Below are 23,917 nucleotides of genomic sequence, written 5' to 3' on the forward strand. Positions count from 1 at the left end.
CATTCTTCCCCTGCTTAGTATTGAAGATCTCGCCAACAATTTCATTATCATCGTGCAACAGCTGAAATTCTGCGAGAAACTCTTTTTACTGTTATTCCAACTGTCTAGCTTCTGTTGATCTGTACAAGTAAACCAGTCAGTTGCCACCCCCTCTAGGGTGGCCGGAAATTGCATCATCCAGTCGTCTTCATCAGTTATGCCATTTGCCCTCCAGATCGTTTCACATGTTTTGCAGTGTCGAATGGGATCAGCCGTACCATCGCCATCAAACTTCAGCAGTTTCTCTTTTGGTCCCGCCATCACAATTGGTTTTTGTAAACAGGCGTTGCTCGGTCTTGCAACACTGGCATTGTTCACTCCCACACCGTGGCTTTGCACTCCCACACCGGCGATCATCAATCCCACACCGACGATCAGCAATCCCACACCGGTGGATTGTTCTTCCACACCGACGGTCTGCACTCCCACATTGGTGGACATTTCTCCCACACCGGTGGATTGTTCTCCCACACCGGCGGTCTCAACAGCTGCGAACCTTGGTGAAGAAGGGTCTTTGGAAGTTGTCCGCTGCGGAAGTATATCTCGGACGAAGAGTTCACTCCACGCTCTTGCTCTGTTGGCATTTCGAGCCGTGCGAGTCGATACTCTTCTGTCTGGATTCTCTTTCCTCGGCGAACACAAATTCAAAAACTCCTCCCGTGCTTCTGCCACCAATTCCACCCGCTGCCGAGTTTCCTCCAACAATTCTTCTGTGCTCCGATTTTCGTCGGCGATCTTCTGGAATCTCGTTCTGCGTTCGGCTTGTTGTGCCAGAACTAAATTTTCTTACGCAGTACGGATTCCATCTTTTCCTTTGACCTTATCTGGATCCTTGTTAAGCTGATTTGGCATTAATCTTCATTCCTCCCACCTTCTAGGTTCATAAGGCAACGACGCCAAATGTTTATCGTACGGGTAAAATAAACAAACGCATATAGACAGTGGAACACGAACAACAAACTCCTTTTATTATATTCGCATATGCTAGAACACTACAAGATCAGATATGACAAGATAAGATGATTTACAATGATCTTAGACGAGGTATAAATACTATCCGCTGAACCTTCCCGAAGGAGTTCGTCGGCCACAAACATTATGTCCGCTACAAACTATTTACCCGTCGGCTACAAAATCTTTACTGACGACGTCGGCTACAGAATACAAAAACACCGACGACAATCAATTCGGCTGACACAGTTTCTACCGACGACATCAACCCGTTGGCTACACAATATTTATCGACGACATGTTTCACGTGCAAGGAACCATAGGGACTAGATCATCGCCGCCTTGGGAAGGGAAAGGTTCATTACACTGTAGTGTTTCCTGATGATGACAAAGGACAAGTACCTACAGTGACTGGAGAAGAAATTAACCAGCAAGAGAGAATAAATGCCCTGATACAAAAAGGGGGTTTCATTGCTACCCTCACTACAATGGTTAGAAGTAGAATCTTCAAGGTTTGTGACACACTTTATGGGAAACGAGTGACAGTCATGATTGATAGTGGCGTCACACTCAATTTCATTAATTCATCTTTGGTCACTAGTAAGGGCTTGCATGCAGTAGAGCATGGAGGATTTGAGGTTAATGTTGCTAGAGGAACCTTGTTACGTTGCACTCATGTGATCCCGCGGCTACAAATTTTCATGGAAAACTATACATTGACAAATGATTTCTTTGTCATAGATTTGGTTGATACTGATATCATATTGGGCATCCAGTGGATGGAGACCCTTGACCAGTACACCCGAAGTTTCAAGAGGATGGACTTTTCATTTGAGATGGATGGCAAGAAGGTCCTGCTAAGAGGAATGTCAAATAAAGGATCAAGGGAAGTCACTATCAAGAAGATGGAGGCCATTTTTAAACATGATATGATCTCAGACGGTGCAAGTAAAAACATAACAGTCAACACTTTTTTTCCTTCCTTGGATAATTAGCGGGCCCATCTATTGGTCGAGTACTCCAAGAACACTTTTGCATGTTAGTTGATGGATGTCTATATACATGATAAAAGATAACAAGTTATTGATGATATCATTTACTATCGTGATAAGATTTACTTGGTACCTGACTCGAAACTCAAGAAGTTGATTACAAAAGGTTTCCAAGAATCGGATTTGCATTTGCTTGAGGACAAGCAAATTTCGGGACGAAAGTATTGTAATGTTCCCGTCATGAAATAAATATTTAATCAAACCTTTGTTAATGGGCTGATTGATTTAATATATCTCAGACCCATTTTTATTTAATTGTTTCTGTAGGTGTGGCCGTCGGCTATAGTTGTAAACCATCAGGAAATTTCTTCGAAGGGTATTTAAGCACGACAAGTAGGTAGTAGTAAGTATGCAGTTTGGATTATTTCTTGGTATTGCAAATTTCTTTTGGATTCTAGATTGTTCTCCATTTCAGAAGTGAAAGATCTTCCCTACTTGGCTATTTCGGTTTCGGTGGGACTCAACCCTCACCCTATTCCGTTCAAGATTCCTAGCTCAGATCTAGCAAATTGGACCATCATTATTGTTTAAGAGTAACATTATTTCTGGAATATCTTTGTGTTTGGACTGCATTTATTTCTATCATTGTTCTGTGTATTAACAAGATTGCATTTGGAATATTTTTGCATAGAAGGTATGACCTCCATCGCATTACCCTACGGCCACCCCACACATTGTACATCCTCTTTGCTCCTCACCACAACCTATCTTCCATCATTGTATGACGTACTTACCATACCGTACGGCCTATCTTCCATCACTGTATGGCCTACTTCCCATATCATACAACCTATCTTCCATCACCGTACGACCTACTTCCCGTACTGTACGACCACCCCTCATACCAACCATATGGCCAAGTTAGTTCCCCCATTGTCTTGTTCTTTGCCGTACAACTAATAGGTGTCTCTAGTAAAACCATCCAGCTGCTACAATACGGCTCACACATCATTTGCTTCTATCCACTGTACATTCCTCCATCGTAGATTGTACGACCCATACCTACGTTCCTGTACGACCAGTCTCCAGCTGCAACCGTACGTCCACTCAATGATTCTATTACTGGCTTCCAGTTCAGGGTACAATGCTATGAACGAAACATTATGCACCCTAATTGTTCGATCTTTGTCTTTATATATATATATATTATCGCTGAAGATTTTATGGTTGAAGGCTTTGTTCAATCATTCTTAAAACTGATGTAAATATATGTAATTATCCTTGCTGGTGATGAGTAATTGATTGCTTATAATATAAGTCACTGTATACCTGCGTTGCTTGTATACTTCCTCCTTTGTTGTTCATAGTTGTTCTCGTAACCATTTCATTCAATTGCTGACCTGTCTGTGAGTGATGTGGAAATTTATGCTGACATGGATGCTTGTTTTCCCTTTTTATTTTACTGGCCTAGTCTTCCTTCTGCATATTGATAATCCTTGTGTCTATATTACTGATATTATATATTGTGTTTGTATAATGAAGGAGCTTACGGGTACTTATGAATAATTTAATTATAATATTTCTATTATATTGTTTGTCCCTTATTATTTCGCACATTCTGACATGTTGCAAATGACTTGAGCTTCCACCTTTGTCAATTGATAAACCATTCAACATTAAGCTTATTATTTCTTTCATTGTACATATGACATTGATGGTGTTTGCACTTAGTTTTTCATTTTGTATTTTTGTACATGCTCTTGAGATCCCTTGACATCAATGACGATTCTTCCATGAGGTTAACTATGGAATAAACCCATATTTTATAGAAACCCCCCAATTTTGCTCTTAAAAAGGTATGATTTTTAGATGAAAGAAAAAGTTAAGATTTCTTGAATCGTAGAAAGCTAAGCAATTTTTCTATTAAAAATAAATAAAAAAATCTATAAAATTTTTGTATAGTTATTTAGGTAATTCTTGAATTATAATGGAAAAATAATCTGCCAAAAGATGAACCTGCTTCAATACCATGAAATGGTAATTACTTGTATTGAACAATCGAGATTAAATGCTCCAAATAAAACATATCATAATTGCGATGATTCTAAAAGAACTAATTGTTAATGGAGAATCGAAATAGAAATAATCTTAACTTACCTAGAGATACAAACAATCACTGGATACATTAAGTGACTGTTAAATAATAATTGACAACATTATTCTAACATGTCCACCGTATCATGGTAGGAGAATGTCACTTTGGCACAAAGACAATGCTCATGCAAAATAAGGAAATATGACTCACAAACCCACTAATTAATATGAACGAGCATTACAACATCCACATTACATGAAAGCTGAGATAGCATACAAAGATACAATGATGATCAACATCAAGTTGTGCTTGCCAATTAACAATAATATCAATCATTGCATACACATGGTAACAAGTGTGATCAATATCATATGTTACATGCCAACAAGTAAGATCAATCAATCATAGCATGAGAAATAATTAACATAACATTTAATACTTGTTATCGGCAAAAGTACGACAAATCCGACGGGATTAGTGAGTACCTGAAAGGTTGCATGACGGTTGAGTTGCCCCTTCGGAATATATATGTAAATCATCCTATTGATTTATGGAACGTTATGGTTGTAATCGTTAATATATGTTCTGTTTATATGAATACAATACTATCTTATGCTGTGTCATGTTCTAGTCTCTGAATGCAATAAATCCTCGTTTACCTTGTGTAGTAAACATTTGGTGCCGTTGCTGGTACCATCTATCATCAATTAAATAAACAACATAGAAATGAATATATGAATTCATGGTCTCATCCAACACACATTGCTAGAGACGGGTATCATGTCAAAAATTATGTCTAATAGTTTGTAATGTCTCTCCAAGACTATATGAATGAAGACTAATAAAAGCATATATAATATATTAATTATTTTATATTAGTTTTCAAATTTTGAACTAATATAAATTGATTAATAGTATGAGTAATAAACATTAGTTAAATAATAATTAAACAAGGGTATGGTTTTGCAAGTTCCACGGGAACATTACTGGACCTCTCGAAAATAAATATGGGCTCCGAAATTATAGGAAAAGATAGCGGAAGTTTTGATTCGGTGATCTATCGAAGAACTTGTGAGATTGAAAATTCTAATCACTCCTTTTGTCATCATCAGGGTAACGTGACTTGTGGCGAGTCACGTGAGTCAGGCGAGTCAGCGAGCCGCGCTGACCTCGCCGAGTCATAATGACTCGTGACTCGCATGACTCGCGAGTCACCGAGGACCGAGTGACTCGCGTGACCCGGCCTGCTTGACTCGGCCGTGACGGGCACGAAACCGGGCCATAAAAATATAAATTTTTTGCATGTTTTTTTTATGTTTTTTTTTACATATCTCACTCATATAACCCTAAAAGGGCTCCCACAACAGTCTATAGTGAAAAGAAGAAAGAGAGAGAGAGGTAGAAGAGAAATAGAGGTTTCTTGTTCTGCAACCAGCTGGAAGGAGGAGGAGAAAAACTTGCATTTGTAACATTGGAGCTTGCATTTAGATCATCAAGGAGTTTATAGGAGCTCTTCTCAACACTTCCCAAATCATTTGAAAGAGGTAAGACTTGATTGTTTAGATTTTGATGATTTTTTTGTCTATGCTTATGGGTTTTTTGCATGAATTTTTTTTGTTTGTTTATGAGTTTTTTTTTTTACTTTAGATCTTCATAAAATGCAATGCTGAAATGGTAATATTTGGTCTAAAATGTCTTATTGCAGCAACCTTTACATTGTTCCTTAATTAAGTCATAATGGCTTCTGGAGGTAAAAAACCCAAGCTCTCTAAAGGCAACAAAAAAGATGAGTGTTGAAAGTTCACCATAGAATTTTCGGGTAGAAAGAGAACTCAAACAAAATGCCTATTTTGCAAAACCATTAATAGTGGGGGGATAAATAGATTAAAATACCATATTGCTGGCTTACGTGGTCATGATATTGAGCCTTGTGGAGCTGCATCTGTTGAGGCTCAACGTTTTTGTTATGTAGCCTTGGAAAAATATGAACAAGAAAAAGAATTAAAAAAAATAAAATTAGAAGAGTTAGCTTTGATTGGTTCTAGTTCCCTTCCACGCTCATCTGCAAATGTTTATGAGTCAGTAGGCTGTGTTGGAGAAGGTTCTTCCCGTCCCCCCTATCGTCCTAGTGCTTCTGTTGCTCGTGCTTCTTCTACATCTATTCCTTGCACTTCTAGTGATGCTACTGCTGCTGCCCCTTCTAGTAGTGCTGCTCTTCTTCGTCCTAGAGTCAGAAAATCTAGTAAGTTGGACAACTTTTTTGTACCGTGTACCACTCCTGGTGCGCAACCCTCACTTGAGAGCATGGGCTGGAATAGGGAGATACATGAAGCTGGAGTAAGAGCAATTTGCAAGTTTTGGTTTTTCTGTGACATTCCATTTATAGCAGCCAGGTACTTCAAGTTTTCAACTTCATTTATATTTGATTGTTTTACGTTTTAAGTTTTAAAATTTATATTCAATTTTATACTTTTAACTTGATGTTGAAAATTTGAAATATGCTAATTAAAATGTTTTTATAAATGTAATAGAACTCTTTATTGGCAGGGGATGATTGATGCAGTTTCCATCTGTGGTGCGGGGTTCAAAGCCCCCACTGAAGATGAGTTGAGTGGCCCCCTCTTGCTAGATATGGTTGAGGAGATGAAACTTGAGTTGGAGGACCACAAAAAGATTTGGAGCCAAAAGGGGTGTACCATCATGACAGATGGATGGCAGATAGGAGGTCCAGAACCCTCCTAAATTTTCTTGTTTCTAGCGGAGGTAATTCATCATGCTCTACTTCTTGAAGTCTAAAATTTAATGTATACTATTATTGAATAACGAAAATTTGGTTTTATTGAGTATTGATTCTTGATTCTTGAATGATAATTATTTTGTTTAATTTTCACTTTCAGGATCCACTATGTTTTTGAGGTCCATAGATGCTTCCTCATATGTGAAAAATGCAAAATTCTTATGTGAGACTATTGAGGAGGTCATAAGGGAGGTGGGGGAAGACAATGTCGTCCAAGTGGTGACAGATAATGCAGCTAATTATGTTGCTGTAGGTAAAATTTGAACTTCTAACTTTCTAAGTTCTATTTCTAAAAAAATTGTTTTAGTTTTTCATTAAATTTTGAAAAATAATTTTTTTTTAATGCATCAAAAATTTTCATTGTTTACTAACTAATTTAAAATTGCTGCAGGAAAACTATTGATGGAGAGACACCCAAAAATCTTTTGGACTCCATGTGTGGCCCATTGCATCGACCTCATGTTAGAGGATATTGGCAAGCTTGTATGGGTGAAATCATGTGTTACCAAGGCCAAAAATCTTTGTAAGTTCATCTATAATCATGCCTTGGTCCTCAGCACTATGAGGAAATACACGAAGGGAAAGATGCAACAAAATGCATCCCTCCTTTGCGAGCAGCCCTGCAGGGATAGATGCAACAAAATGCATTTATGATGATGATGATTTTTGGGAGCCATGTTCGAAGATTGTGGAGGTAATTTAAAATTTAAATTTTAAATTTTAAAAGCTTAAGTCTTAAAATTTTATAAATTAATTTGTCTCATACATATTTTTGATTTATATTCATTGTGCAACTTTGCAAAGTTTCATCATTCACTAAATTGTTTTTTTGTTTAATTGTTTTGTAGATACACATTTATGAGGGCATGGATAGGGTCAAGGAGACTATTAAGGCCAAATATGTAGGAGTTGAGGAAAACTATGGCCCTATTTGGGACATAATTGATAGGAGATGGCAAAATCAGCTTCATAAGCCCATCCACGCAGCAGCCTATTACCTCAATCCGGCATACCGTTTCCTTGATGATTTCAAGGCAGATGAGGAGGTTCTTAGTGGCCTATACACAGTGGTATCGAAGATGTCTCCTAATCCCACAGATATTTTGCTTGAGATGGATTCCTATAATAATGCATCAGGGCCCATTTTTTCAAGTCAAATTTGCAAAGAAGGTCGTACAAAATTGCAGCCAGGTAAAGATTGCAGCTTAAGCCTTATACAATCTAGTTTATAAATTTCTAGCTTTAAACTTAAAGCTCAAATTTTGAAATGAGACTAATATTTTTTTGTTTTCCTTTTTTCAAAATTCAGATAGATGGTGGCAAATGTTTGGGCCTTCAACCAAAAACCTTCAGCAAATCGCCATCTGCATTTTGAGCTAGCCAAGTAGCGCTTCTGGATGTGAGCGCAACTGGAGCATGTTCGAGCACATCCACTCGAAGAGGCGTAACAGGTTGTCTGTGCAGAAAATGAATAGTCTAGTCTTTGTGCAATACAACCTGCGCATTAGGATCAGGGAGATTTTGGATAGTGACACCTCTCCGATTACTCTAGAGGAGGTTGATCCAGAGTCTGATTGGATCACTGAGGCTACTGATCCTATCTTTGATGATGAGGACCTACAGTGGCTTGACCAAGCAGATAGAGAGGGCCAGACTGAGGCTGTAGCTATGGCAGCAGAGGACCAGAGAGCTCCAGTTGTTCCTAGTGGCAGCTCACAGACATTGGCAGAGCCAGAGGCAGAGAGTACAGTTGATCCTAGAGGCACCTCACGAGCGGATGCTATGGCTATTGAGACATCTAGGACCTACCTTAGACGCCTTACTAAGAGGCATTTTGTAGATTATACTGAGCCTGAGCCTGAGGTTGAGGCTGAGGTTGGGGATGAGGATGAGGATGATGATGATGATGAGGATGAGGATGATGATGAGGACTCCGACTAGGAGCCATAGCTGTAGACTTATAGTCTTGTTTTAACTTTTTGTTTAACAGTTTAACAGTAACTTAATATATGATCAGCATTTGGAACATTTGAATTTGATGATGACTATTGAATCTTGATGTGTTGGATTTCATAATGCATAAATGATAATACATATACATTTTGATGGTTTGCATGGATTTATCTTAGTTTGACTTTAATTACTAGTAATATAGTTAGTATTTACTTTTAGCAATTTACCTTTGTAAGTTTGTAACTTTGTAGTTTGTAGTATTGTACATATGTAATCGATGTTTGACTTTTAAGTTTTAAGTTTTTAACTTTAAGTATGTGGCATGTGCATTATGATCAAATTATCTTCTATTTAATGATGTTATTATGTCTTTATGCTTTATTCAATAATGGGTGCATGGAATGTTCTTTAAATCCTAAAAAAACTCAAAATTTCGAGGTTTTTTTCACTTTGCCGAGTCACCGCCAAGCCGGGTCACGAGTCAGAGCCGGGTCACGAGTCAAGTTACCCTTGCCGAGTCCGAGTCTCGTTACACTGGTCATCATCATATGATTGACCTAGTGGAGATATCGAAAGTAGTAGAGGTGGGCATCTTATCTTAACAGAGCATGATTGAATTCACCATTTGATGGAGACAAATAGCAAATGATTTGTCGGTATTAGGTGAATTGCCTAGTGGATTGAAGGAAGTTTAACCATTCTAGAATATTGGATGCATAATAAATATAGACAAAGTAAATGCCTAGTATTCTTTTGTGTACCAGGAAAGACAAACTACTGACAAGCACAAGCGGCCAAGACAAGAAGATTTGATTTCTTATATCAGGTGATTTCTTCTATTCTTCTCTAGTGACTTCCCTTATTGTTTCGGGTGACTTCACATCGGGAATCTTTCTCTAAATCATTGTCGGCACCAAATCAATCAATAACGGAGGATACTAAGTCGTCAGAATATTGAATCGGTTGTCATCACTTTCTGGAGGGTATTCAATCATCGGGCCTTGTTCTGTCAACGGTGTTGGAAAATCTCGATGAAATTCATTGTAGGGGTTGACTGAAGTAGAAGATAGTTATTCAATGCTGACTTAGACTCGATAAGCATTCCTACGGGGATGTCGTATCAATATAACTGCCAGGAGCATGTCTCTGGTTTACTATAACTTATTTTAGTAATGCATGGAATTGTAATCATGATAAATTAGAAAACTACTTAGAGACTCTGTACATCTGGAATAATTATCTGTATACATGGTTTATTTGATAAATTAGAACAATATTCAGAGCTTATGTATATTTGGAAAGATTACAAAGTTTCATTCAACATGTGTAAATATGCTTGGAATATTTCCTGGAATTTGTACCCAGTAATACTATTGGAAGTCGAGGATTTTACATTGAAATCAGAGCCTTTAATCCTGCCAGCTTGTGGAACAAAAACGTAAGACAAACATATGCAAAAGGGAAATTATAACTTCTGCAATACCTGAGTCAAACAAAACTGATTGGTAGAGTCCTCTAGTTCATCTAGACAAGTTGACATAAAAAACCATATTGAATCAGAGGAGGAAATAAGTTTTGAAAACAATATGGGAGATGCATATGAGACTAGGGATCTCATAGCTGCATTACCTAGAAGCCAACAAGACATGCAAAATAATGTAAACTACATGGCAGATTTGATGGTACAATTCATGAACAATAACCTGAATCAAAATCAGAATAATGTAAGGGAAATAGGTGGTTAGGAGATCCAATCAGTAAATGGACAAGTTGAAGGTTCAACTTCAGCAAGACCCTTCATGCCGGCCTTCACCCCTAGAAATCTACAACCTGAAAGGGAACCTAACATTAGGGAACTCCAGGAAGAAGTATATTAGGGTTGGATACAATCAGGTGATGATTTCAGGGCATCAATGACTTTTAGAGAATATTTGGATGTGAAGATGAAACATAAAAACAAGGGGCAAATGGGATATAATAATAATGAACTACAAAGGAAGATTGGTAAAATGTCCATTCCATATTTCGATGGATCAGGTAAAACCACTGCCAGAGCTTGGGATAAAAAAACTTGACACATACCTGTAATTAAATCCATTGATGGAGGATGAAGCCATCAAATATGCAGCATTACACTTAGAAGGAATTGCCCATGAATGGTGGTATCATGGACAGCTAACATTGGGGCACAATTTGATTAACACCTATGCTGTTTTCACAGAAAGGCTTATTGACAAGTTTGACTCCAAGGATCCTGAACTCCATCTCAAAGATTTGACTTAGCTTAGACAAACAGGTATGGTGGAACAATACATTTGTGAATTCGTGAAATTAGTAGTAGTAGTAACAGAAATCACTGAGAGATAGAAAACAATGATATTTATAGATGGAATATTAGACACTATCAAAGGGTGGGTTAAATCCTTAAATCCTCCTTTCCTTGTAGACAACCATAAAAATGGCTAGAGAACTAGAACCTCCTTCTAAGGGAAAGACATTTAACAAAGGGCCACTCTCTAAGCCAAATTTTGATAAAAAACCTTTTCCAAACAACACACCTCCTAGAAACAAACTAGAAAAGGAAGAGATGATGAACTCAAAAGGAAAAAATTGTGCTTCAATTGTAAAGAGGCATGGGAGCCGAGACATAGATGTTTGGGAAAGGGAAAAATTCACTACATTGAGGTAGTATCAAATAGTGAAGATGAGGAAAACATAGATCCAAATCAAGAACAAAATACTAAAACTGTAGAACAGGCTCAGGAACATCCACCAGGCAAGGGTGAAATAGCAACAATGACAGGAACTTCGCACTACAATATTTTTAGAGTAAGAGGAATTTTATAGGGGCAATGTGTTATTGTTATGATAGATAGTGGTGCTACACATCATTTCATTGATACTACTTTTTGTAAAGAACGTGGCTTACATAGAGTGAAACATGAAGGATTTGATGTCCGAGTAGCAGGTGGTACTACTTTAGTAAGTACACATAAGATTCCTCAATTAAGTATTGCTCTTGGTAATTATACAGTAACAAATGATTTTTATGTGGTTGATTTGGCTAATTCTAATAGTATGTTGGGCATTCAATGGATGGTAACCTTGGATAAATACTCAGAGAATTTCATGTGCATGGAGTTTTCTTTCAAAATTAATGGGAAAAAAGTAATTCTCAGGGGAATGTCAAATGGTGGAACCAGGGTTATCTCTGTCAATAGGATGGAGGCTATATTTCGCCATGGTAATGCGGCCTAGTCAGCTCAATGCCTTATCTCCACTAAGGTAACAGGTCTTGAATCTAAGCACTATCAAGATGATTTGTTGCAGATTTTAGATTTACATAGTATGGTTTTCACTGATAGACCTCCAGGAGTACCTCCGGATAGAGGTTTTGAACATGCTATTTGTTAATGTCTGGTAGCTTCAGTTGGATAAACCTATGAGATATAGTTATATACGTGTTTATTATTATATGAGATAAATTAATATAATAATAATATATATAACTATGGTTATATATTAATCATAAATTAATATAATAATAATACATAACAATGGTTATATTTATTATAATATTAATTATTAATTAACAAATAGATATGTCCCTTAAAGGGACATGTCTATTCATGTCTTACTCTTATTTATTTGAGGAAAGCTGCCTTTGAAAAATATATACCAATTCAGGCAATGCAAGTACATTTGCAGCGATCCGAAAACATCAACATGGTATCAGAGCAGGATTGCAAATGTATGGAAAAGAAGAAATGATCTCAGATTGTATGCCAACGATGTCATTGGAATTAGCAAGCTATGTGGGGCAATTTCTGATTACTGACTCGAAATCTCCACTACACTTCTTGAAGGCTAAATGTAGCCGAGTCAGTGCTTAACTGTGATGTCGAGCAAATTTTTTGAAAATGCTCAGTGAGGGGAGGGTCAATGCCAATTTTTTTTATTATACTTGGCATGCAATTTCTGATCACATTCCAATATTAGATCATTGTTTGTAATCTCTACATGCATTGGAATTTCAAGGTTAGATGCCATTCAATTTGTATTGAATATGGTTCCAACTCGTAGACATTGCCAAGCTGGAGATATTGTGCATATTCAACCCACGTTCCATCTAATGTCTACAAAAGGCTGCTTAGGGAATGTCGCAGAACAGGTATCATTGTTGGCTCGATGAGAGATGTTGAATCACCGAGGAGGCAATATCATAGTCATGATGCGGGGTAATATCTTAGAGCCAAGTTAGACGATGTACAAATATAAAGAGCATAAATTGGAAAGGGAGAATTCCTACAAAAAGAAAGAGAGAAATTTAAAAGTTAAAGGTTTACTCCATGAAGGGCACAGAGCTTATGAAGATCTGATGTTTGTTTTGGTTGGAAAATTCAGCATAACACACGAATACCTAATAAGCATTGAAGGGTGTTCACAGGGAATATCAATAACAAATCGTTATTCCTCTCAGAACTTTTTTGTTTAGAGGTCGAGGAAGAAAATCAGCAAATATGGGGCAGGCGAGGAGGATCGTTGGACTTGCCTCTGCAATAACCAGGAACCTACGTTGCAACAGGGAAGTTCATAATGCTTGATGTTTTGCCACTTCAAGTACCTCACCTGTGTTCCTTGATAGGAATACTCGTGTCATTTGTTAAGAGAATAATATATGGCCAAAGCAATATCATATCATATTATACCAAATTATACACTCGATGACTATGGAATAAAGGTATGAAGCGTTGCATTAGGAAATATGAAACAAAACCTATTAAAGTGAAACATAATATTCATTGGAAGGTAGAGGCATCAGACACAAACCCGATCAAACCCGATGAAGAAAAGTAATAAGGTATGATTTATGAGTAATGTCTATTTTATATTCTTTACTATTATGTTTAATAAATATTATATAAGATATCATAATTGAAAACATACGAGGCAATAAATTATATATAATTTTATATTTGAATTATATATATAAATTCAATATGATATTTAATAATCTGATATAATATTTGTCAAATGTTAAGAGATTTATTATGTGTATGAAAAATGAAGATTGAGTTTATGTTATCTTATTTCTTATTTTTTTGAAAACTTAAAATGTAGAGATGTGTGATTAAAGCATGTAAGAGGGTAATAATATTATTTTGCATAACCATTTATTATCCTTTATTATTATGGTTTTTTATATCTTATTTTAATTTTATAAGAGCAATTTGCCTTGATCTTTTCCTCTGAGATTGTTCTTGGAGGAAAAAGAGGGAGATTGAGATTAAGAGGAGACTAAATTTTTTTATGAAGGTAATTTTGAAAGAGAAGGAGCAGATAGATGATATGACTCAATCAACCTTCAGTAATCTTGATCATAAGTTATCATAGTCATGAGGACTATGACCATGTGGCTTTTGTAGGGGCCTATCCCCTATGTGCATCATGAGGAAGTGACGACTTCTAAATGATTATCACTTGTATAGGAGAAGTTGTTGTAAAGTGACGTCCTTACAATAACTTGTAGCATGATTCATTTTTGTGAAAGTGTTTCATGTAAGGGCCTTATCTTGTAAATCAAACAACTAGGTGGTTGATATCATTAATTTGATTATCTACAAGTTATAGATATATTTTCGGTACTCGGTGTATATCATGCCTTGATATTTTGATAGGCCATTACCACACTGAGCATTTGGTGATCATCATTAAGTTGATGTTTCTGATAGGCCATTGCTTTTGAGAGATTGGTGAATATCATGAAATTGATATTCTTGTAGGCCAAACTCTCATGTGTTACAATGTTTTATATTTGACATTGAATAAAAGAAGTCTTCTGATCAAAGACCTCTTATATGTGTTTACCCCACTAATCTAAGAGGGAGTGTTAATGTATAGATTAGTTAGAGAGTTATTCTTAACTCTTATAATTATACTTATGTCATCTGATATATGTGATATCTAAACGTTTTGAGTAAGTGGTGAATATCATTGATATTCTAGGAGGCCAATACTCTTGATATCAAATGTGATATCTAAATGTTTTGAGTAAGTGGTGAATATCATTGAAGTTTTGGGAGGCCAATACTCTTGATATCAAATGTGATATCTAAACCTTGTTTTTGAGTACTTGATGAATATCGAATGTCGATATTCTGGGAGATCAAGACTCTTGATATCAAATGTGATATCTAAACATTGTTTTGAGTAATTGATAAATATCATATGTTGATATTCTGGAGATCAATACTCTTGATATCGTATGCGATATTAATGATGGAAAACCTCTAAGATATTACCAATGGTGTAATATTTGTCTTGTATTTATCCTCCCTTGCTAAGAGGAGTGTTAATGTGTGGTAGCTTCAGTTGGATAAACCTATGAGATATAGTTATATATGTGTTTATTATTATATGAGATAAATTAATATAATAATAATTTATATAACTATGGTTATATATTAATCATAAATTAATATAATAATAATACATAACAATGGTTATATTTATTATAATATTAATTATTAATTAACAAATAGATATGTCCCTTAAAGGGACGTGTCTATTCATGTCTTACTCTTATTTATTTGAGGAAAGCTGCCTTTGAAAAATATATACCAATTCAGGCAATGCAAGTACATTTGCACTGATCCGAAAACATCAACACTATTGAATTGGAAGAAGGGGCAAAGCTAGTTATCACTACTCCATACAGAGATTCTAAGGCATTTAGAGATGAAATAGAAAGGCTACTAAGGAGTTGTTGGATATGAAACATATGAGGCCCAGTTCAAGTCCATTTGCTTCTTCGACAGTGCTGGTCAAAAAGAAAGATGAGACTCTACGCATGTGTATAGATTACTGTGCCCTCAATAAAAGAACTGTAAAAACCAGGTATCCGATTCCTTGCATTGATGAATTGTTAGATGAATTACATGGTGCTGTATATTTTTCTAAAATTGACTTGAGATCTGGATACCATCAGATCAAGTTAAGGCAATAGGATATTCGTAAAACTGCTTTCCGTTGTCATTATGGTCACTATGAATTTTTAGTCATGCGGTTTGGACTAACAAATGTTCCAGCAACATTTCAGTCTTGTATGAATAATATTTTTAATAAACAATTGAGGAGGTTTTTGGTAGTTTTCTTTGATGATATACTTGGGAGGAACACTTGAGACATATTGATGAGATTTTGAGTATAATGGAATCCATATTGATGATATACTGATTTACAGCAAGACTAATGTTTATTACTTCATATCGGGAATCTTTCTCTAAATCATTGCCGACACCAAATCAATCAATAACGGAGGATACTGAGTCGTTGTCAGAATATTGAATCGCCTGTCATCAGTTCTGGGAGGGTATTTAGTCGTTGGGCATTGTTCTGTCAATGGAGTTGGAAAATCTTGATGCAATTCATTGTAGGGATTGACTGACGTAGAAGATAGTTATTCAGTGCTCTGGCAGACCCGATAAGCATTCCTACAGGGTTGTGGCATCGATATAACTGCCAGGTGCATGTCTCTGGTTTAATATAACTTATTTCAGTATTGCATGGAACCGTAATCATGATAAATTAGAAGAATACTTAGAGACTTTGTACATCTGGAATGATTATCTGTACCCATGGTTTATCTGATAAATTAAAACAGTATCGAGAGCTTATGTATATTTGGAAAGACTACTAAGTTTCATTCAGAATTTGTAAATATGCTTGGAATATTTCCTGGAATTTGTAACCAGTAATACTATTAGAAGTGAGGGATTTTACATAGCTTCAAGGACAAGGAAATTGATAGAGAAAGGCAATGAATGTCAGTGCCATAGCATTAAGGGATAACTATGTGGAGTCAAGCATGTATACTCTCTTGCAATGTGTAGGGATTACCCACCTGACATCCACCAGCCTTAACTAGGTATGGTGTGTACTTGGTGCCTGCATACCAAGTCTATGCAGGTGCTCTCAAGTATGCTACTCATTGATATCCTAGTTTTTTTAATTACCTCATGAATTTCTTTTATTATCACTTGATTACATATGTCTACGCTGTTGTGGCCTAATAGTTGCTTCTAACCTTCGGACAACATCTAGAGACATTCCTTCATAGCCCTATGCCTCAGATCCTAGGTTCATCACACTCCAAATGCCATTTGGGAATGGCATAAATTTTGAGCACAAAATTGGGGTCCCAAAATAAAACATGGTATCAAAAGACCCTAAATTGAAAAACAGTAAGGAGACATCTTTTGTATCATTGAAATACAACATATTTACAAGCGTTTAAACTTATTTTTTACGGAAAACATTAAAAATTCCCTGAAATTCTTTGTTTCCCACCTGCCCTCCACCCCGACTCCTCCCGAAAAAAAGAAGAGAAAAGAAAAAAACTATATGTACCCTTTGATTTCCAAGGTGGACACCGTTTTCAAATAAAATTCACTTGTTATGATTTTTGAACAATTTTGCCACATGATGGTTTAAACTTTAAACTTCTAAATAGACATTTTCAAAAATTTGGAAATAATTAATTTGACCATTAGAAATGCTTGGAATCAAATGTATAATGGAGGCCATATGCTTGCATTAAGGGAAATCCTGGCAAACACAATTTAAAGAAGCTTCCAAGCAAAGGGAAAGGAGGAAAATTACCTCATATTGGAGCTTTCTAAGCTGACAAAATTAACTTCCGTAAGATCTTTTCTCCTTTTACCTTTTTGAATTCTAGTAAGATGTTCTTATCTAATTTTGGCAGTTTCCATTGTGTTAAATTTGCACAATTTTATTTAGTTTGCAACTTTCATAATGGCATATTATGTAAGGAATCTGTCTTTTCAAGTATTATCCTTATATAGATCCTTTTGAGGTTTGATGTCATGCTTTTGGATCCATGGATTTCTAAATAAGCGCAATCTTTCTATTTCTAAATTTTTCTCTTCTGAGATTAACATGCCTGTAATACTATTAATTCATTCTTGAAAATGAAATTCACTCTGCTATGCAGTTTCCCTTGCAGATTTAAAATACATGATTTTTTTGTTATTTTGTGGCAAGAATATTGACTGATGTACAAGTGCAGAAGATTCTCTGGGAACAGAAGATATCGACCCAGAGAGCAGAGAACCTGAAAGTAGAGATGATGAAGTGAATGCTATAGCTTTGGATGAAAGTACAGTTTTGGATGAAATTCTTTCTAGCTCAGAACAAAATATAAAGAAAGAAGAAAGCTATGGAAAATCTGAACAAAAGAAAGAGGTATCAAGGCATATGTAGTTGGAGAATCTGTGTTGTGGAGATTTTTTTAACTCTGAAAGTTCTTCGTTTTGTGTATACTGTTATCATATTTATGAAATGCATGATTCACAATGAGTGTTGAAGTTAGAATCTATAATCATGGTTGATGAGAAGCACAGATGATGATATATTTTGCTTGGGAAGCTTGATTTGAATCTTTATTACTTAATCTACATAATTGATGACGTTTTGAAGGAAGTTTTTTTTTGATGCACGCAAACTAGAAGTTCTGTTATATTCTGAAGAAAAGATTGACAATCACCCAATGGATTTACAAATTATTTTTTCATATATTCATAGGTATTAAGAATGTGTGCTATATGACTGTATTTGTGATTGGATATATTAGATAAACGAAATCTCTTGCTTTATAGAAGGACACAGAAATAAGAATTAAGGAAGGAATAATGAAAAAGAATAGGTTGATGACTTGGATACCGATTCGGGCTTCCTGCCTGTGGAGGTGGAGGCAGATGCGATCAAAGGTTGATTCGGGAATGGAGGTGGGTGGAAGCTGGCCTTTAACCACTTCCAGCCAGCCAGAGACAGGTGGATTTCCACAATCTCTGTAAATAGATTTCCACAATCCATAAATAATGACAGATAACTTCTGGGATTTGATTGTGTGTTTTTAACTTATAGGATATTAAAAATACACACACAATCAAATCCCAGAAGTTATCTTCATTATATAGAAATCCTTATACAAATGACATGAAAATTAAACCACTATGAATGCCAGCAGAATAGCTATGAATTGCAGTTACGAGATTTACAATCATTACAAACAATTTAAAACCTGGTTGAATTTTGGCATTGGATAACACTTGTAGCTGGTACCAATTTCTCACGCCAATGCTCAAGAACATTAAACACAGCTCCTAATGGATCAGACACTGCAGTACCAGATTAAATGCAACCCCTAGTAGAAGACTTCTGCTCCAAAATTTTCATGTCACCCCTCTTAACATAGATTGCAGCAATATGAATTCAAACACAGGTTTGAATGCTCAATTCACAGCTCCTTAAACACATCCAAATAGCAATAATTATAGCAGAAATGATGGCAGGAGAATGACGCCAAAACACAGTATGCTTCCTTTGTATAAATCGCAGCAGATATTGAGATAGTTTGCTATACCTCAGCACCAAACATATCAATTAGAATTGCAGAACTAAATCTTAAGACATTGGACACAACTCAGTGGTATATTCACCATCTCAAAGTGCAACACCAATGGAGAAAATTCGGACTTCTCCTTTTCCAACGTTGAAACCCTCAAAGGCATCTCAAATTTCATAGAAGAAAAATACAAGAGGATGATCGATTTGCAAGAGGAAGTCCGTTTTATAATAAAAAATGAAGTGTTCCTCCATCGATACTGTTGTTGTTTTGAACCCCAATTTTGAACTTGAAAATCCAGTTTTTCAAATGGCCTTTCCTTGGTTTCCTTTGACTCTCCTCGGATTTATATTGAAAATGTTGTGTAAAGTTATGTTGTTTAAGGCAGGGTTCAGATGAAAGGTCGAGTTAGCTCACCAGTTTTATAACAATTTTGAGTTGGTATGAAGTGGTTCTGAACCACTTTGTACCAGTTGAACTGGTACAGAAGTTCAGAAGTTCACCTTGTCAAGTTTGAAATGCAGTTCAGTGCTTCAAGGATTCAGGTTTATATTGACTCCATTGATTAAAATCTCGAAGTTCATATGTTCAGAGGTGCACACGAATATTCAGGTTCAGATGGCTTCACAGAAAGGTTCACTAGATTCATCGAGTTCATTTAGGGTATATTAATTCAAACGTTCAAGGGTACAACTTCATGGCCCAAATCCTCTGATACTACAACAGAGTAAGATGGAAAAACCCTTGTGGGAGAAGAGGAATAATTCATCATTCTGAAATAGATCGGGCTTGCCTTTGAATAGGTCCAATAACAACCATCATAGGTACCAATGAGAATTTATCTCAGATGCATCAAAATTGAATTATTGGATTAACATCAAGGATCCAAATAATTTTCATGTTAGATACAATGGTGTCAACCATGCTAACATTCAAGTAGATGAAGTTGGAGGCAGGAAAGAACACATCCTTGCTACCTATTTATTATGGTATCAATGGTATTTATGATATCACTATTTAATTTGAAGATTGACTGCTGTGGATATAAAAGCAAGCCTCGAAGATCCACATTAACCCTTCCCATAAAAAGGGGTTGTTATTCCCATAAAGCGACAGGTGGACTGTTTTGTGTAGTCACATCTTAGGCCCGACAGTTGTGCAAGAATTCTCATGCAACACTCAATAGGAATGGAGTTAAGAAACAATAATATCAAATTGTCACAAAGTAGAGAAGTGCAATGATAGGTTGAGGCAAACATAGTTTGAGTGACTACCATATTCATAGTACATACAATTACTTTGAATATGATGGAAATTACACATATAGATTGATGGGCATCTTTTTGCGCCTCTACAGAGAAAGATGAGTTCGAGTTGTAATGCAAGATGTAGATAGATATCTTCATATAGGTGGATAGAGCTTCACATCAATGTTCTCATAATCATGTGTCATCCATGCTATTAAGAGTGGTCTACAAGATCAAGCACTTGAAACAATTATGAGTCATTAGCAATAACCAGGCCCAAGACCTGTCTATATCCATGCTTACTATGTCGATGCTTACCTATTTGATGGAATGTTCAACTCATAAGAATACCACTGTAGTTGGTATATAAGAACCCTCAATCTTAGAGAAAGTGCCTGAGGCATTTGGCGAGAAGTTGATGAGAGGTATCCGCCCTATGTTGCACTCGTAAGAATATTTATTGCGTTGGAGTACCGTCAGTGCGTGTGAACTATTTGATAGAATGCTTCAGGCAAGGGGAGCCCGATCCAAGTTGAATGTTCCATTGACATGGTTTTTGAGGCAAATCAAAGTGGACTTAATCGAAGTATTGGTCACTCAAGGAGAGATCATTGCCATGTCCATCATCTGTTTAAATTGTTTTATGTCCCGGAAACATAGATGCCGTATCTTCTTGTTGTTGAAGACCCGAAAGGAACCTGATGCTTCAAAGCAACGGAGCATAGTCAATTAGGTAGTATTAGAGAATTTCGACAAACTGTTTGACAAAATGTCGACAAACTGTTTGACAAAATGTCAATTGGCGGAAAATATTGGTGAGGTAAAAAGAGTGGATGTGCGATCATGAATGCAAGAAAATCGTGATTCATAAACTCAAAGAGGAACAATAGTTTCGATGACACCATTGCCCATTCTAAAACAAGAGCTCGACCTATGCAAATCCTCGGGTGAATCTCAAAACACCAAAACTACCGACTTGGCATGAAACTTTTCCAATAAGTGAACTTCCCAAAATGCACCAAGCATCGTAAGAGTCGTATGGGTTAGGCTTTGAATGGCATTAGAAGTCTATACACATCAAAAGAGTGCAGAGGCATGACAAATCTAGGGAGCAGATGTAAGAGATTTATGAACCTTACAACTCAGATTAACATTAATGATGAGCCTCCATCGAAGCTTTCAAATTATTTCAAAACTTAAATTCAGAGCAGCGACACTTGCCACACTTGAAGAAGATTCTTCAACAGGTTTAAACTAATGATGACAACTCAAGTGCCACATGTTCAAATATGCACTCGCTCTTAATCGCATAAGCACCTTTCTTATCCGTTTATAAATATGGAACCCAAGATGTAATGTAAAGGGGAAAACCAACTTATACAACTTTTAAAGGGTTAGCCATCTAAACTAATAAACATCATCTGAGGAAAAGATAGTTATTCGGATAACACAAGGATAGAAGAGAAAAGGAGGCACCTCTAAGAAACAATTTTTATAACTCAAAAACAACCAGCCAGGAAAGATAAATAAGTCTAAGTCAGAAAAAGCAATGTATTTATATTTCATAAAAATGAGAATTCATATTCTCTAATTATATTTGTTAACAATATATTTATATTTATTTCTTTAAAATATATCCTAAGTCATTGTGATTAGTGTTCAATTATTTATCTGATTTTTTCTTATCTTAAATAAATATATTAATTATATCTTATCTTATCCTTTCCAATCTTAAACATATATTAATGACAATTAAAAAATATATTTCAAATAAGGAGAATATACTTTTACATAACTTAAATGGTGATGAAGGTTCTCCCTACCAATTTTTTTTTCCATTTTTCCACTTCCTACGTAGATATTCCACAAGTCTTTTTGTCGGTATTGATTTATTTTCTTATACTTCTTGGCTTATTCAAATTCCATAACTCAAGAGTTCCTTGCAAAGGCTAGAATAATATTTGCTGCCCTCTATATTTAGTAGCATCTCGTGTTTATCTTTTCCCATGTAACTTATTATTCTCAATATGATCTCTCTTATATATTTTTCTGTAGTCCTTACATAAATTATATTTATGGTATGGGTGACGGATGACTTAAATTGTCATGCATTTAATCCTTAGTGATAGTTTAAGTGTTTAATATCCTTTTTCAATATCACGGTCTCCACTCATGTAATATCCCCAATGGATATTGGCTCAATTTTATATCAATATGATTTTCAGAACACAAACATATGAAGATGCATTATAAACCAACAATATAAGCTAGTAGATTCTCATAAACTACTGTAGAATAGGTTATTGCATTATACATCAGCAAAACAATAACTAGCATTCAAAATCCAATCTTAAACATAGTTTTACAGTCAGATTGGAATACTAAGAAAAGAACCTATAAGTACATGTGAGACACCTAATGTTTTGTCTCCACGGACAATGGCTTTGCATCCACTGTCTACCAGCATGAGGGTTTACGTCCTTGAGCTGGATGAAAGCTGAAGCTTTCCAAATAACTCTCTCAAGAGAGAACTGAAATCTGAATCATAAACTAGGCATGAAGAAATGAGCTTCTCCTCGGCCTTTTAAAGACCCAACCTGTGACTCTTGAGCTTTTGTATTCTTGTCCCTGTCCCTTACGCCACTCATCTCTTATTCACCCTCCTTTAATTAAAATTATCTTAATAATTCTGTATTAAGTTCTCAAAGGCCATATATTGGATTGGCCTATTAGTTTTTTAATGTCTTAGAAAAAAGGTGACATTACAGTCCTCCCTGCTTGAGATTGTTTGCCTCCAAACAATTGCAAGTATGCGACCACAATACCTGTGTCCCATATCAACATCATGAATAGTGCTTTGATAATTCACTGTGTTACTGTGATATGAATGAAGGACTGAGAACTGCAAAGCCATTCATCGTCTTCCTCTAATAACATTACATTAAGAATGCTAATTCCCGGATCCCAAACCATCCCATGTGTATGTTCAATTAAAACAACCTGATGTATGTTACCATCATATACGAGAAGATCCTCAATCCGACCGAGAATGTCACTCCAATTGAGATCACAAGCACCACTGTGGTCAAATGATTTTGGGAACTCAACTATGTGCCCAACAACTCCTGGAAACATTACGAACCATGGGAATGTTCTTCCTGGAGCCCATAGACAAAAAGGCCATCCACATTACCAACGATCTGTAATATCATGCTGCTTTGTGCCCATAATGTGTGGAGTATCCCAGCTGCTCAACTGCCACAATGTTGCTCCTCTCACTGTAAGCACTCTAGCTATACTACTTGCCACATCTCTATCTAAGGCTGATTTTTAATCAGCGTTATGTCCCTTTGTTAATATCAATTCGGTACTCCTGACCAAAATCAATGAGTGTGCCATCATCAGACTCGAAGAGCA

At 36.1% G+C, this 23,917-nt stretch overlaps 2 protein-coding genes and 1 long non-coding RNA gene across 4 annotated transcripts in view; all 3 read left to right on the forward strand.

Moving 5' to 3' along the window:
- The window catches only part of LOC149545051 (RNA helicase, ATP-dependent, SK12/DOB1 protein), a 343,786-nt gene that overhangs the window by 72,626 nt on the left and 247,243 nt on the right, over positions 1–23,917 (forward strand). For both annotated transcript variants that reach the window (XM_089795559.1, XM_089795557.1), the window contains exon 6: positions 17,916–18,091. In XM_089795559.1, coding sequence (XP_089651685.1) covers positions 17,916–18,091 — 176 coding nt within the window. The remainder of the gene's footprint in view (positions 1–17,915; positions 18,092–23,917) is intronic.
- LOC149545052 (uncharacterized) lies at positions 531–6,819 on the forward strand. Its single transcript, XR_016355317.1, has 2 exons — positions 531–6,470; positions 6,609–6,819. It is a non-coding gene; the product is annotated as an uncharacterized LOC149545052 (long non-coding RNA).
- On the forward strand, positions 7,733–8,483 carry LOC149545053 (uncharacterized). The gene is made up of 2 exons (XM_089795560.1): positions 7,733–8,065; positions 8,184–8,483. Exons 1-2 carry the CDS (start codon positions 7,741–7,743, stop codon positions 8,252–8,254), a joined length of 396 nt encoding a protein of 131 aa, XP_089651686.1. The 5' UTR covers positions 7,733–7,740; the 3' UTR covers positions 8,255–8,483.

The sequence above is a fragment of the Cupressus sempervirens genome, chromosome 8 (genome assembly GCF_028749045.1).
Source record: "Cupressus sempervirens isolate cs-2001-9-10 chromosome 8, ASM2874904v1, whole genome shotgun sequence".
In the NCBI taxonomy this organism is placed as follows: domain Eukaryota; kingdom Viridiplantae; phylum Streptophyta; class Pinopsida; order Cupressales; family Cupressaceae; genus Cupressus; species Cupressus sempervirens.